This window comes from Poecilia mexicana, unplaced genomic scaffold, assembly GCF_051168715.1.
Source record: "Poecilia mexicana isolate PSO_F unplaced genomic scaffold, ASM5116871v1 scaffold_17, whole genome shotgun sequence".
Taxonomy (NCBI): Eukaryota; Metazoa; Chordata; class Actinopteri; order Cyprinodontiformes; family Poeciliidae; genus Poecilia; species Poecilia mexicana.
Genome location: NW_028263386.1, coordinates 15,990,089 through 16,003,011, shown reverse-complemented (window position 1 = coordinate 16,003,011; position 12,923 = coordinate 15,990,089). Strand labels below are relative to the sequence as shown.

The 12,923-nt window shown below is 36.4% G+C and overlaps 1 protein-coding gene across 1 annotated transcript in view; it reads right to left on the bottom strand.

Annotated features, from left to right (window-relative positions):
• tnr (tenascin R (restrictin, janusin)) overlaps positions 1 to 12,923 on the bottom strand; it is a 78,035-nt gene that overhangs the window by 9,792 nt on the left and 55,320 nt on the right. Inside the window, exons 21-24 of the mRNA XM_088014437.1 lie at positions 10,172 to 10,302; positions 5,394 to 5,526; positions 4,312 to 4,463; positions 4,057 to 4,153 (exon numbers count right to left, since the gene is read on the bottom strand). Of these exons, the coding sequence (XP_087870563.1) occupies positions 4,057 to 4,153; positions 4,312 to 4,463; positions 5,394 to 5,526; positions 10,172 to 10,302 (513 nt within the window). The remainder of the gene's footprint in view (positions 1 to 4,056; positions 4,154 to 4,311; positions 4,464 to 5,393; positions 5,527 to 10,171; positions 10,303 to 12,923) is intronic.

Genomic DNA, 12,923 nt, shown 5'->3' with positions numbered 1-12,923 from the left:
AGTCACCTGAACGTCTCTTTTATTACATCATCAAACTAAAACTGCGTTCAGCAGAGGTCAGCGAGCGTGGTGCAAATAAAGAGCACCGTTAAAAATGATCGTCCTCAAAGTACAGCGGATAATTATCAAACTCTTTACCGCTGGCCAGTCGAGTGGCTCGCCTTTTCAGTTTGAGTGGATTTAATATCTGTGTTTATGGTTCCGATTGTGCAGTAAATTGCTATTCTGAGTGCAGAGGTGGTGATTAGCTGAATGTTTGCCGCAATGGCTCCCCAAGGCTATGACTGTGATCTAATTTATTGACGTCTGCACACAGTGGAACTACACTGACATTGGGCAAGATGTCACTAGATGTACATTTATAACAATAAAATCGTCTGAGGTCACTTCTTAAATGGTAAATACTGAAAGGAGAAATGGAATACAATATTTAGTATGCTTTAAAAGTTAAGTACATAATTTAATTGACCACGTATGTTAGTGTAAAAAAAAAAAAAAACAGCAAAAAAAACAACTATATTTGTATTGGATCACTTCATTTGGCACACTGTGCTCATAACAACTTGGCTTCACTGGGTTCATATTTCATTAAAGAAAATTTCTAAATATGAATTGCCACAGGATTTTCTTTATCTGAGACTCCCCTCTGTAATTCAACAACATATTGCCTTCTCTAAGTTGGCGGCTCCATTTCAGTTTTATTGTTTTTGAGTCTTTTTTTGGCAAGGTGTGGGGTGACCACCATGGAGGGTTTTAGACTCGCTTCCTCGGTAATGTTGCCATACTCAATTGCACTACTGGCATGACGTTTTGGAGTTTTCAACGTAAGAATAAACACTCACAATTTTAATCTTTGGCAAATATGATTTGAATATGGTTTTATAAAACTTAAAGCTACACGTTTTTATTAACTCGAGTAACAAATGTGAGACAAGTTTAACACGAGTTTCACACCAAGTGTAAAGGGGTGCAGGTGTTGTCCCCCCCAGAGAAGTGAGGGTGCCGTCCCCCTTTCTTGAAAGTGTGAAGGGGTGCCGGTGTCGTCCCCCTCTGGTTGAAAAGGGGTGCGGGTTTTAATGTTTTTATCTTTATTTTTTATTTATTTATTAATTTTTATTTAAATATTTTGTTAATTTTTTAAATATTTTTTTTTACTGTTTATTCAATGTTACATGACTGTGTTTCTGTTTTTAATTATGTAAAGCACTTTGAAATGCCTTGCTGCTGAAATGTGCTATACAAATAAAATTTGATTTGACTTGAAGACACTGTTAAGAAGAGAAGCTGAAACAAGGTAGACATTATTATGATCATAAACTACAAACAAATACATTCTAGAAGCATTCAGTGGCAAAATTAAATCCGTTTTATCCTATATGATTATAGTGTAATTAGTAGACACGTGGTCCCACAATCTAATAAAATGTATTTACTTAATACCAGAAAATCTGGTGGCTCTTATGAGAGCAGAATTCCTTGGTACTTAGTTTGTGTGGATCATTCAAGTATGGGTTAAGTCACTGACATAAAACTCCAGCAATGATAATGCTTTTACCTATAAGGCTTAGTCCAAATAATGTAAAATCTATTATTCACCAATCAGTCCTAAAAGTTGAGATCTTAGAAACTTCACCCTGTGTCGTTTTTCGCAGTAGGCGTGAATCGGTTACCGCCGTCAAGATACATCAAGGTTTCCAGGCTCAACTATTCTAACTAGCAGATCATTCGGCTAACATGACAACTTCATGTTTTCTTTCTGAATGTTTTGTGCCAAACAACAGAGTCTGCTGAGCTCCAAGCTGGGATGTTGACTAACGTCTGGCATTACAGAAAATTCTTGATCCTCCACACCCACAGGTTACATCAAGCAGCTTGTATGCACTGAAAAGACACAATTAGAGACCAAATATATATATATATATATATATATATATATATATATATATATATATATATATATATATATATATATATATATATATAAAACAGAAAGGGTATAGAGTGCAGCCTGGAAGGCAACAACAAGATAAAGAAAGGAGACAAAGTCAGCTTTTTGTGGTGCATGTTCAGAGGAGGTGAAAGGACTCAGTATGAGTGACTCCACTGTAGAGGAAACAGGTCAGATAAAATTTTGTACTCACTGAACTGCATATATTTTTCCAGGGCTCTTTGGATTGTAATCTAGAGGCACAGCCATTAAGCATACAGTAAATCGGTGTTAGTATGCTTCAGCGTAATGCCCCTCAGGTGGTCTTGTCGAAAAAAGCAAAGACATATCTGTGACTTAGTATCTCAAAGTAGGTAAAGAATCTGGAATTTCTCTCTCTGTCTCAGCCTTTGCTTTAGCAGAAGATATCTCCCTTTTGTTTCAGCTGAAATACAACAGCTATAGATAAAGAATGAATTTATGGCAGCGTGCTTTTAACATCTATCTTTGAACACTTTCCCTGTGGTGGTGCAGAACTAACATAAGAAGCTTCAGTTCAACTTAATGACAAGTGAGACTTAATGACAAGTGAAACTACAGATTTAAAAATATCTGATAAAAGAAAAAAAAAAACATTTTATGCTGTCAGTTCCAGTTCATGATGAGTTAGATCTAAAACTGTCCTTTTAAGTTCTCATCTATTTTCTTACCAAGAGTCTGACTTAATAGCGTGTCTCCTGAAAAGAAAGAATCTTGCTTTGGGTGTAGGAATGTACAATGCAAGTAAGAAATTGTCACAAACATATGATGGACAAGAACCCCCTTTTACATCTATTGCTGTTTTAGAAAGTTCCTTTATTTCCTTAGTCGCCTATATTTGATTCTCATCACTGGATTTTGATTTCTTGTTCACAAATATTAAAACTTACGAAATGAACATATATATATATATATATATATATATATATATATATATATATATATATATATATATATATATAATTTTGCTAGAAACTGATGGGAACTAAAAATGTGATCAATCTCTACTTTGAAAAATCACATTTGGATAAATGTTAAATGTCTGTCTGTCTATATATACAATGGTATTTGCATAAGCATTCAATGTTGCAACAATGAACAGTTCTGTAAGCCTTTGACTGAAACTGTAAGTAAAGATGGATGAAAGGCTTAATTCCCCACTTTCCACCCCTCATCATATCAATAATGTGTCAGATTTCTTTAAAAGGCAAAAGATCCCTTTTGAGGCTCCGATTCATGCGATAAAATATTCATGCATTATTTTTTATAAACCATCTGTACTCAAACAATAACACAAAAGGTGACCTGTTGAGCTCATGACTCATTTGCACATTTTGCAATGAATACAATTATAGTTTCATAATGAGATTTAGAGGCAAGAGAAAATGATTCAGCTGTCCATCAAAGGAATGGGAACGTTGAGTTGTTTTTGTCTTTAGATCAGAGCAGCGCAACAATTACCAAGTAATTTCAGCGGGAGATGAGCTCTCGGAGAATTCAGTAATGCATCAAACAGACTTTATAAAGTCAAGTGCCAAAACATGAGATGAGGGAATAAAAATTAAGAAAAAAATAAAAACAGTCCAACGGTATGACTATTCATCATACAAATGTAATAAGGCCATAACATCTGAACAGAATACTGAAGACGTCTCTCCGCTTTGTAAAATCAATGTATCAATTGAAACCAAGTAGAAACAATGAGGCTCTATTGATTGGATGAACTAAATCATCCAAAGTCAGTGATCTGGTGTGATGCTAGAGACAGAAATACAGCGTTCAGAAAAGTGGAACGAAGATTGAACAAAATAGGTGGCAGGTTGTGGATCAATATTCTGTGTAAAATGGAGCTGAAATATATTGGCAAGGTGGAGACAGTGACATAAAAAAAAAAAAAATGCAGCCACCTTGAATTGCAGTTCAAAAGTGTCATGGCGTTTTTGATAGACACATCAAAAGTAGACATTGTTCTTCTCTGTTTAGCTCTTAAAATCAAGCAGGATTTGTAGGGGGGGCAGAGGGTGGAAGCAAACTGTTTTTTTTTTTACCATTTCTTTTCTATGTTCACTCACTCAAAGTGGGAAACTTACCAAGCCAAAACTCATCCTCAAGGTTTCCAAATCCAACTCGATAATCACTCCACTTCCTGGAAAAGTCAGTCAGACCATTTTGACGACGCTGAAACACCTGGAAAGCAAAAATGGCAAAGAAAAGGGGATTAAAATAAATTGACTGAGAGGCTCTGTAACAGTAAAAACAAGGTTTCCTATCCTTGCTCTACTGGTTTCTTGCATTTTCTTAATTCAGCCGAAGTGCTAAACAGTGCTGTCTTCACAGTGACTTACAATCCAGCCTCCTTCATCTGTGGTCATGTCACAGTACACCTGCACCCCTTGGCTCGGATCTCTGTTGATGTAAATGGTGTAGACGCCACTCACAGTCTCCCCGTTCAGCAGGTGTTGGGCACAGTTCTGAGGTGTTGAAAACAGACGGCTCCCTGGAGAGAAATACAGAAATGATGACAGAATTTAATTAGCTTCTGCATTTTTTAGTCAAAAAAAAAAACATGCATTAGGAATAGATGAATTATGCTGCAATAGTTCAAAATCTTTCATTTCCTCCCCCGTTTATGCTCTATCAGATACTGTGCTGCAGATGTTACCAGAGGGATATGAAAATACTGCTGTTAATATGTTATTTTGTTTTTCAAAAATAGCAAAAACTATATGACGACTGAGGTGTGTAGTTTAAGGTTGATCCCATGTAGTATTTGAAATTCCTATTTTTAACTAAGAAGTCAAGTTGTTCTTGCATTAACAGCTTGCAGAGACATGAAATGTGACACAATCTGACATCGAAAGTGAACTGCATCATCCTGTCTAGTTCAAAATCTAAAATACAAGTAAACGTTTGTGATTTGTTAAACAGTTTCTCTCTTTGGGTTTCCTAAAAATATGACTAAAATCTAGTTTTGTTTTCTACTGAATGTAATATTGTTTAACATTCATCTCTGAGATGGACATCTCTCAGTATCATTACTGTATGTTATTTGATACAATGTATTAAGTGAAAAGGAAATTAAAGACAAACTAAACCTTCATAACACTTTGGAGCAACATTCATGGGCTCTACAAATAGGTTTTTCCAAGTTTGGAGGGGATAGTCACAATTGAAATTGATATTCTCTTCCTGGCCACATTATTCTGTGTTATTTCTTACAGACAGCCTATAGGTGCAGCAGGCTCACCGTAAGGCAAGGACCTGGAGATAAAAAAAAAAAAATTGCTTCTGCCTTTAAGGAGAGATTATCACGTACCTCTGCTCTGTTAACTCTAACACCACATTCAGTGAAAAACCTCTGGGGCTAAGGAATCCTTCCGTAACACAAGTCCAAACAAAGAAAACACATGGACTGCAAATCCTGTACCTGTAGTAAAGGTGGTGGAAACCACAGCACTGGTATCAAGCCCTCTAGCAGCCTGGAGCTTAACCGTGTACTCTGCGCTCTCCACCAATCCCTCCAGTCGAATCCATGTGTCCTCTGCATCAAGAATCAGCTCCTAGTGCACACACAGTACCAGATTCATTAACATTTACTGTGGGGAGGAAGGCATTGCTCGGCAAAATATTTTTTGGCAAAGCTCTTAATCATAGGTGCAACCAGTTGGAAAGCTTGAAAAGACCTTTAAGGTATTCTTGTACTGAACATTCCTAATGGCTTATTTGTATATTTACAGAAAATTAATTTTAGAAGTGTGTCAGAAAAAGAAAATGGGAAAAACCTGGTTAATTAGTTTGTGCTAGAGTAAAGGTTACTGGTCTCACTTTCTGAACGTTCAAGCAGTAAAATGTGTGGAGGGAAATAAATTAAAGTCAAAAAGAAAACAGATGGCAAAGAACGGATGTCATTTACTTTAGATGAAGACGATAAAATAAAAGGGGTTTTCACTGGTTTATGAATGCATTAGTGTTTTTGAGTTTGTTACAGTGTAGCCTGGATACACATTAAATATATATATAAATTAAAAAAAAGGAGAATAAAATATTTAGCGGGATTGGAAAAACGGATCACATGTTCTAAGGCGATGTGTCCATGTGAATTATGCATTGAAACAGCTGGTAAAAAGTGTCTCTCTCTCTCTCTCTCTCTCTTAGGAGCTGACATTCACCCATCTGAGGGCTTTCAGGGTCAGTATATTTATTGCAATCGAAGAGCCCTGTCTTATCAAGGCTAATGCGTACCTCTCTACTCTTTCCTTTCATATCGATTGTGTACGCACAGTTAAGTGGTCAGACGTTTGCCAGGTGTGTATTTGCCCTTGTCTGAGATGTTTTGCCATTCCAGGCATGCACGTCCCCGGGAGTTTTACCTGGACGTAAAACTTAATTGGTAAATGACAGATTAGAAATGAATCTCACTTTTAATTGGTCTAAACCATAAATCCCCATTGTCTCAGCGAGGGAGAAGCTTCATGCACAGAGGCTGACCAACACTGCCTTTATGCAGATAACTGCTAAAGGCACAGACTCACACTCAGACAATAAGAGGGAAATAAAAAAAGAGAAACACCTTGACGTGCAGATGTTGCCATGAGCACTGCTCTGTGGATAAGCAGCGCGATGCTTGTTCGGCAATAAAAGTTTTGAAAAAACTATAAAATTAAATAGAATTTCATACATGGCGGATTTTCCGTATTAATTTCTTTGTTTGTGGGTTGATGATTTCTGACAAATACTAAACCACAATAAATACCGGGCATAAACAGAAAGGAAAGGGGGTTTTGAGAAAATAGAAGAGCTTTTTATTTCTCCTCACTGAGAATGTAAATCTACGGACTCTGTGAACTCAGGCTTACATGACAGCAAAGCAGAGAGAGCACAAACTCACCCCAATGAAACCGCATACACCCCTTTTTATTGGATCCGCAGGTATAGATGTGTTACAAGACTTTGAAAATTCAAGTTATTGCAGTAGTATGCTGTTCCACTGGACAGCTTAGAGATCTAAAACATTTAATTTTATTTATACAATTATACAAGAATACAATATTGACAAATAATGATTTTTACATATTTATTTCATGCCAGAATACTGGCACCTGTTCTGGTAATATATATATTTTTTGGATTACCACCCTGGTCATGCAAGTGCATAAGTACAATAACAGTCTCAGTCAGAGAGTGGTCTGAAACACAAAACAGATACAAGAAATTAAGTATCAGATCATTAGCAGGAGAACATCAACATCAATGCTTGTTTAAATGAATTATGAAGAGATTTCCTTTTTTTTTTCAATGTGAACAATTTGACCTTCAGGAACAACAAGGTTAGAAAAACTGCAATAACAAATCAATTTTTTTCTTCTTTCTTGCTTCCATGTTTCTTCTGAGCAGACAGAGAGCAGAATCGAAATTTCACAAAAGGGAAATTATGGTGCTACAGCAGCAAAGTGGCATGTAGACTCCCCAAAATATAAAATATAAAATATAAAATAAAAGGCCGAAATGTCAACATAAATTCTGTGCAGTTATTTAAATAACTGTAGTCCAAAGGAAGGTGCAAATAGTTTGGTTAATTTGCATTTGAGGATGAAAAGAGTGTCAACTATCTTCTGTTTTATGGCCTCATTAGAAGCCAAAACTTCAAATCTCAGTGGGATCCAGAGCTGGAAGTAGCATGAATACTACTGCCAAGCCCTAAAGCCCTTAAGGAGAGACTGTAGAGACTGTATATTTCTGCTAGCCTGGGAATTATTTTAAATCCTCCACAATGACCTGGAGAAAGTCGCTGGGGAGATGAATGTCTAAGTTTCCCTCATAGGCCTGTTACCCTCGGGACCCATCTCAGATACAGTTGAAACCAGATGTTTACATAGTCTGAATAAAAACACACATTTTTCCTCACTGCTGAAGGAAAATCAGACCAGATTTCTCTTGTTTTAGGTCAGTTAGAATTACCAAAATGATCTCTATTTGCTAAATGCCCCAAAAAGGAGAGACAAGATATAAATTAATTATTTTTAATATCTTCAAAGTCAGAAGCTTGTATAAGGAATGGTTATTGTCTCTCTCAGATCCCATTTCCAGATCCATTCATACAAAAACATATATAAAGACAGCTGGATTCGAGTTTGTAAATGCATAAAGGGACAAAGACCTTCTGTTTTGGAGACATGTCCTCTGATCCGATGGCCATAATGACCATTGTTACAAAGAGAGATGCTTGTAAGCCACCATCTTAAATGTGAAGTATGGGGGTGGCAGCATCATGTCGTGGGCTGTTTTGCTGTAGGAGAAACCTGTACATTTCATAAAATATGGCATTATGAGGAAAGGATATTATGTGGAAATGTTGACGTCACATCTAAAGACATCAGTCAGGAGATTAAAGACCAAAGAGATAATAACACTAAGCATACAACCAAAGTGGTTATAAAGTGGCTAAGGACAACAAACTCGATGTTTGGCGTGACCACCAGAAAGAAGTCATCTCAATCATATGGTGAATCCCAGTTTTGTTAGGAGGAATGGGTCAGAACTCCAGCAAAGTACTGTGAGAAGCTTGTGGAAGGAAACCCAAAAGTTTGACCCAAGTCATACAGTTCAAAAGACAATTATTTTTTGTACTGACCAAATGTATGTAAACTGCTGAATTCAAAGAAAGCTACAGAAAAATCTGTTTCTGGCATTTAGAAAATATAAATAATTTAGGTAATTTTAATTAACCTAAAACAAGAGAAGTTTGGTCTGATTCAACCTAAGACAGTGAGAAAAGAAATGTGTGTATGTCTTTTTAATTGGTGAATGTATATTTCTGGTTTTAGTAGCAAGTGAAATACCGTGGACAGCCGGATGGACTAAGTTGGCAGCAGAAGGCAGCTGATGTCCAGCCTAGTGAGCCAACGTGTTCATTTGCTTTGACTCAATATCCTGAAACAACTAGTGACAAAACCAGCATCTTATTTTGGGCAGAGGTCACCAGATATTTTAAATTTTTTGATGTTTTATAGGGTACACCATGCCATGCTCTCTCACAAAGCTTCCATTGGGATATTTCAACATAAGTAAATAAAAGTACTCAAATAAAATATTGAATTTTTATTTTTTTACTTTTGGAAACTAAACCCTAAAACAAGTAGTCAAAAATACTTTTTTTTTTCATTTCATTATTTTAATGTATGGAACGGTTTGTGATAGAACAGATAGAACATGTGTTTAAATTTAGATTAAATAAAGTTTACCATTTTGCTTGCATGTATTGAAAATGACTGAACATGTTACTACTACCCTAAAAATTTCAAAGCTTAAAATTAATATTTGCTTTTAGCTTGCAAGTGAGCATGTTACAGCAACTTTTGTACAAGGAAAGGCAGTTTAAATGTTTTAAATTAAGACTGAAGTGCATATAAAAGTGTGGAATGGGCATACATCATTTGCTATTCTCCTTCAATACAAACATGACCCTGCAGAGAGGAAAAGGCAGCAACTGGGAAATGCTAATATTTTCGCTTTGAAAACAGAATTTTAAAGTAATCATTTGAAAGTTTACTTTTGCATTTCCTGTGTATTAGTGCTCCCCAGTGAGCAACCACATGGCTAATGGTTCCCTTACAAGGTCACTGTGTTAATGTGTGTGCTCAGAAACAGGTAGACTTGTTGTGGCTCATCGCCACAGCGGGTCTCTGCATGTGGATTTCAGCACACAGTTCTCCCTTAACGCACTTCGTTACAATCACTCAGTCACATCAAAACCCTTAATCAAAATAAACAATGTTTCTACTGAGGCACATTAGGGTGATACTTCTAACGGAAAGGCAATTTTATCATGTGGCTGGTGTGAAACAATCTGTCAGTGTTGATGAACGGCTCATATACAGCCTGAGTGAAAGATAAAATGCATATTCTCTAATGTATAATTGTAAAAACAGCCACTTTGGATTTTCAATCCTGCCCAAATTCTATGTAAATGTGTAGAAAATAACTGAATAAATTAAATAATTGGGTCTTTATTTTAGATATCCTTTAATATTGGCAAATAATTACTTTCTACTTTCCTTCAAAAAAGCTCTAGCTACATTCTTACTGGTGACTGCACAGAACCGCTGAACTTGAACACGCCGTCTTGTCCTCAGATGTTAATGATAATGGACATACAGCATATTAGGCTGTGACCTATGTACAGAAGAACCATAGAATATCACTTACTTTCCGGCTGCCATCAGGAGTTTTGTAAGTGAGCATGTAGTTGTCTATTTCTGCAATTGGCGGCTGCCAGGAAATGAGACCGCTGCGGTGGTTCACTTCACTGGCCGTCAGGTTCACAGGTGCATCCATGGCTGCCAAAAGCAGAGGAAGAAAATGACTTTACTTTTGAGGAATAGTTCATGAAGGAAAAGTCATATTAGCACTTTTTGTAAAGACAGGAGTAAAAATATGCTTACAACTTTTAAAACACTCGAGAAGTGCAGTTCAGACATGCTATAATGATTATGTGAAAAGGTTATCGTTCCTCCGTTCCAGATTCTTTATTCTTTATAGGGGCAAAATGCTTAAAACTTAATGCTGAAACCCATAACGTGTTGGAGAAAATGTCAACATGTTAATGAGCTACTGAACATTCGAATCCCCCTGATAAAATTTAAAGACAAATACCTAACGCATTAAAATAAGCTGGTTTAATGGTCCACTCAAAAAGGTTACAAACCATAGTTTCTGAATAATAATAATAATAAAAAATCATGTCACATTCAGCTAATGAAGCCAATTATGTCGGATTTAAATTCTGACATATAAACAAGGTCTCACTGTTTGTTTGCTTTTTGATAAAGCACTCCTCCATGTCGGAGTGCTTTTACATGTAGCCTTATGTGGATATGAAACTCAGCTATTGTGAATTAACCATTTCAAATCTTGCAAGGCCATCATGGCCCTATTATAGGTATATCAATTGTGTATTTAAATGTCTAAATAGGAAGAAAGTAATTATTTTAAAAAGATGAAAACATTTTCCAACCTATTAGTTTAGGAAATAAAAACCAAACATTATTTGAGACAACCTAATGGACAAAAAACTGAACATGTTTAGCTGGATGTCAGACAGTAAGAGGAAAAAAAAAAAAAAACGTGTCTTTTCATAAATTGTAAGTGAATATCTAATTTCAACTGTATATATTACACCTTACAAACACTGACAATGAAAATATTCCATAATGAGATTTATTTAATTTTTTCTTTTTACTTTGTCGTGATAGTAGCGATGAAAGCAAAAATACTCATGAATGAAGCATGTCTTCATTCATGAGACAGAAAAAGCAGAAAAAGAAGAAAAAAGGTGACAACATGAAGAACCACACTGCAGGGCAACTTCAAGAGAAGCAAAATCACCATGTCAGTAATCTTAAAACCCCACAGGAACTTGTACAAACAGCAGCAAGGCACTTTTCTGTTTTACCAGAGACAAATCATAGCCTCCCAAGCATCCGAGCTGTTAATAAGAAAGCCCACCAAAGTTTTACTGCATGTTACATCACGCAATTCGTGTATAATTTTTTTTTGTCCCTATACACTTTGGAACAAGCCCTGATTACAGAGCCTTTGTTGGTACTTAAAACACATAAAAAAGCAAGCTCACATCAATTTCCCCACCTTACATCACCCTGTAGTCAACGTGACTACACCGAAAGCATTGACAAGCTGTAACTGCATTTTATTGTATGACAAAAAAAAAATTAAATGACCCTCTATACACAAAATCTGTTTCCTGGAGTTACATCATGACTCTAGGGCGCATCATCAGTAAGTCACCCGAAAGAGCTCAGTCTGAGGAGGAAGGGGCATCAATACAAATAAAATGCAGAGGTGAAAATGTAGTGAAGATATTATATACATTGCTGTCCCTTTCTTAAACACACCTTCTGGGTTTTGATTTTTGCTTTCGTCTCCTTCATTCACTGTTTAGTAACAGACTGTGGCTTCTATATTTAGTACCTCCTCTGTAAGAACAGGAGAATTAAACTTTGGTTTAAAGACCGACCTAAAATCAAACCTGTACGCCTCATTAAAGAGTATAAACACAAAGGAAATTCACACCATTGGAAGCACCACCTTTTGGTGAATTAAGTACTGAGGTGAGTACACACTGCTGCTGTGATCAATGACAGCTCTGTAATTAACAGCATGGACCAACGCTGATAACTTCCATATGGATGCAGAACGTATTTTCTCAACTGTAATGAAAGGCAGCTGTGAAAACTGTGTAAAGATTAAGTGAGAAAGAGAAAACAAAAGGTGTTTTAGGTGTGATGGGGATCAGATAAAGCAGCAACCTGCACACTGTGTTAAAGTGTGTTGTCTTTTCCTCTCTGTCACATCTTTAAGGAACTGGAGTAAAAGTACACTTTCTTCTCTTTTAGCCTGTAGATCTTCCTCATCTTTCTCTTTCTACCCTCTTTTGTGTTTGTTTCTTTGTCATAACCTAATCCTCTGTTGGTAAAGTAGTTTATAATGTTGCCTCATTAAATTTTCCTACCCAGGCCAACATTTTTCTTCAGCAAAACAAACAAACAAACAAAAAGAAATAATGTTTCAGTCACACCTCCAGTTCACATTCAAACAGCTTTGCAGTCCAAATATTTGGCCGGCCCACTGGGAAATGTATCAGCTCTGCCAATTAGCCAATCCAGGCCTGGTTCAAAGCTGCAGTACTTAACAGTCATAAAGTTGTATTTTTGTTACAACTATCACAATGTCCTTACAGTAAGATATGAGGTAGATAATCTTTGAAAAAAAAAAAAAAAAAATCAAGCTCCTGTGGCTCCTCGGTCCTACTGCCATTTGCAAAAATACTCTACTGAGTCAGGATGTCAATCACGCTCGAGTAAATGCTGCTGTTGCCCTTCCCCCACACAGCACATACCGTTCTTCAAGCTCAAGAGTGCGGGTGAGTTTTTGCTGTGCT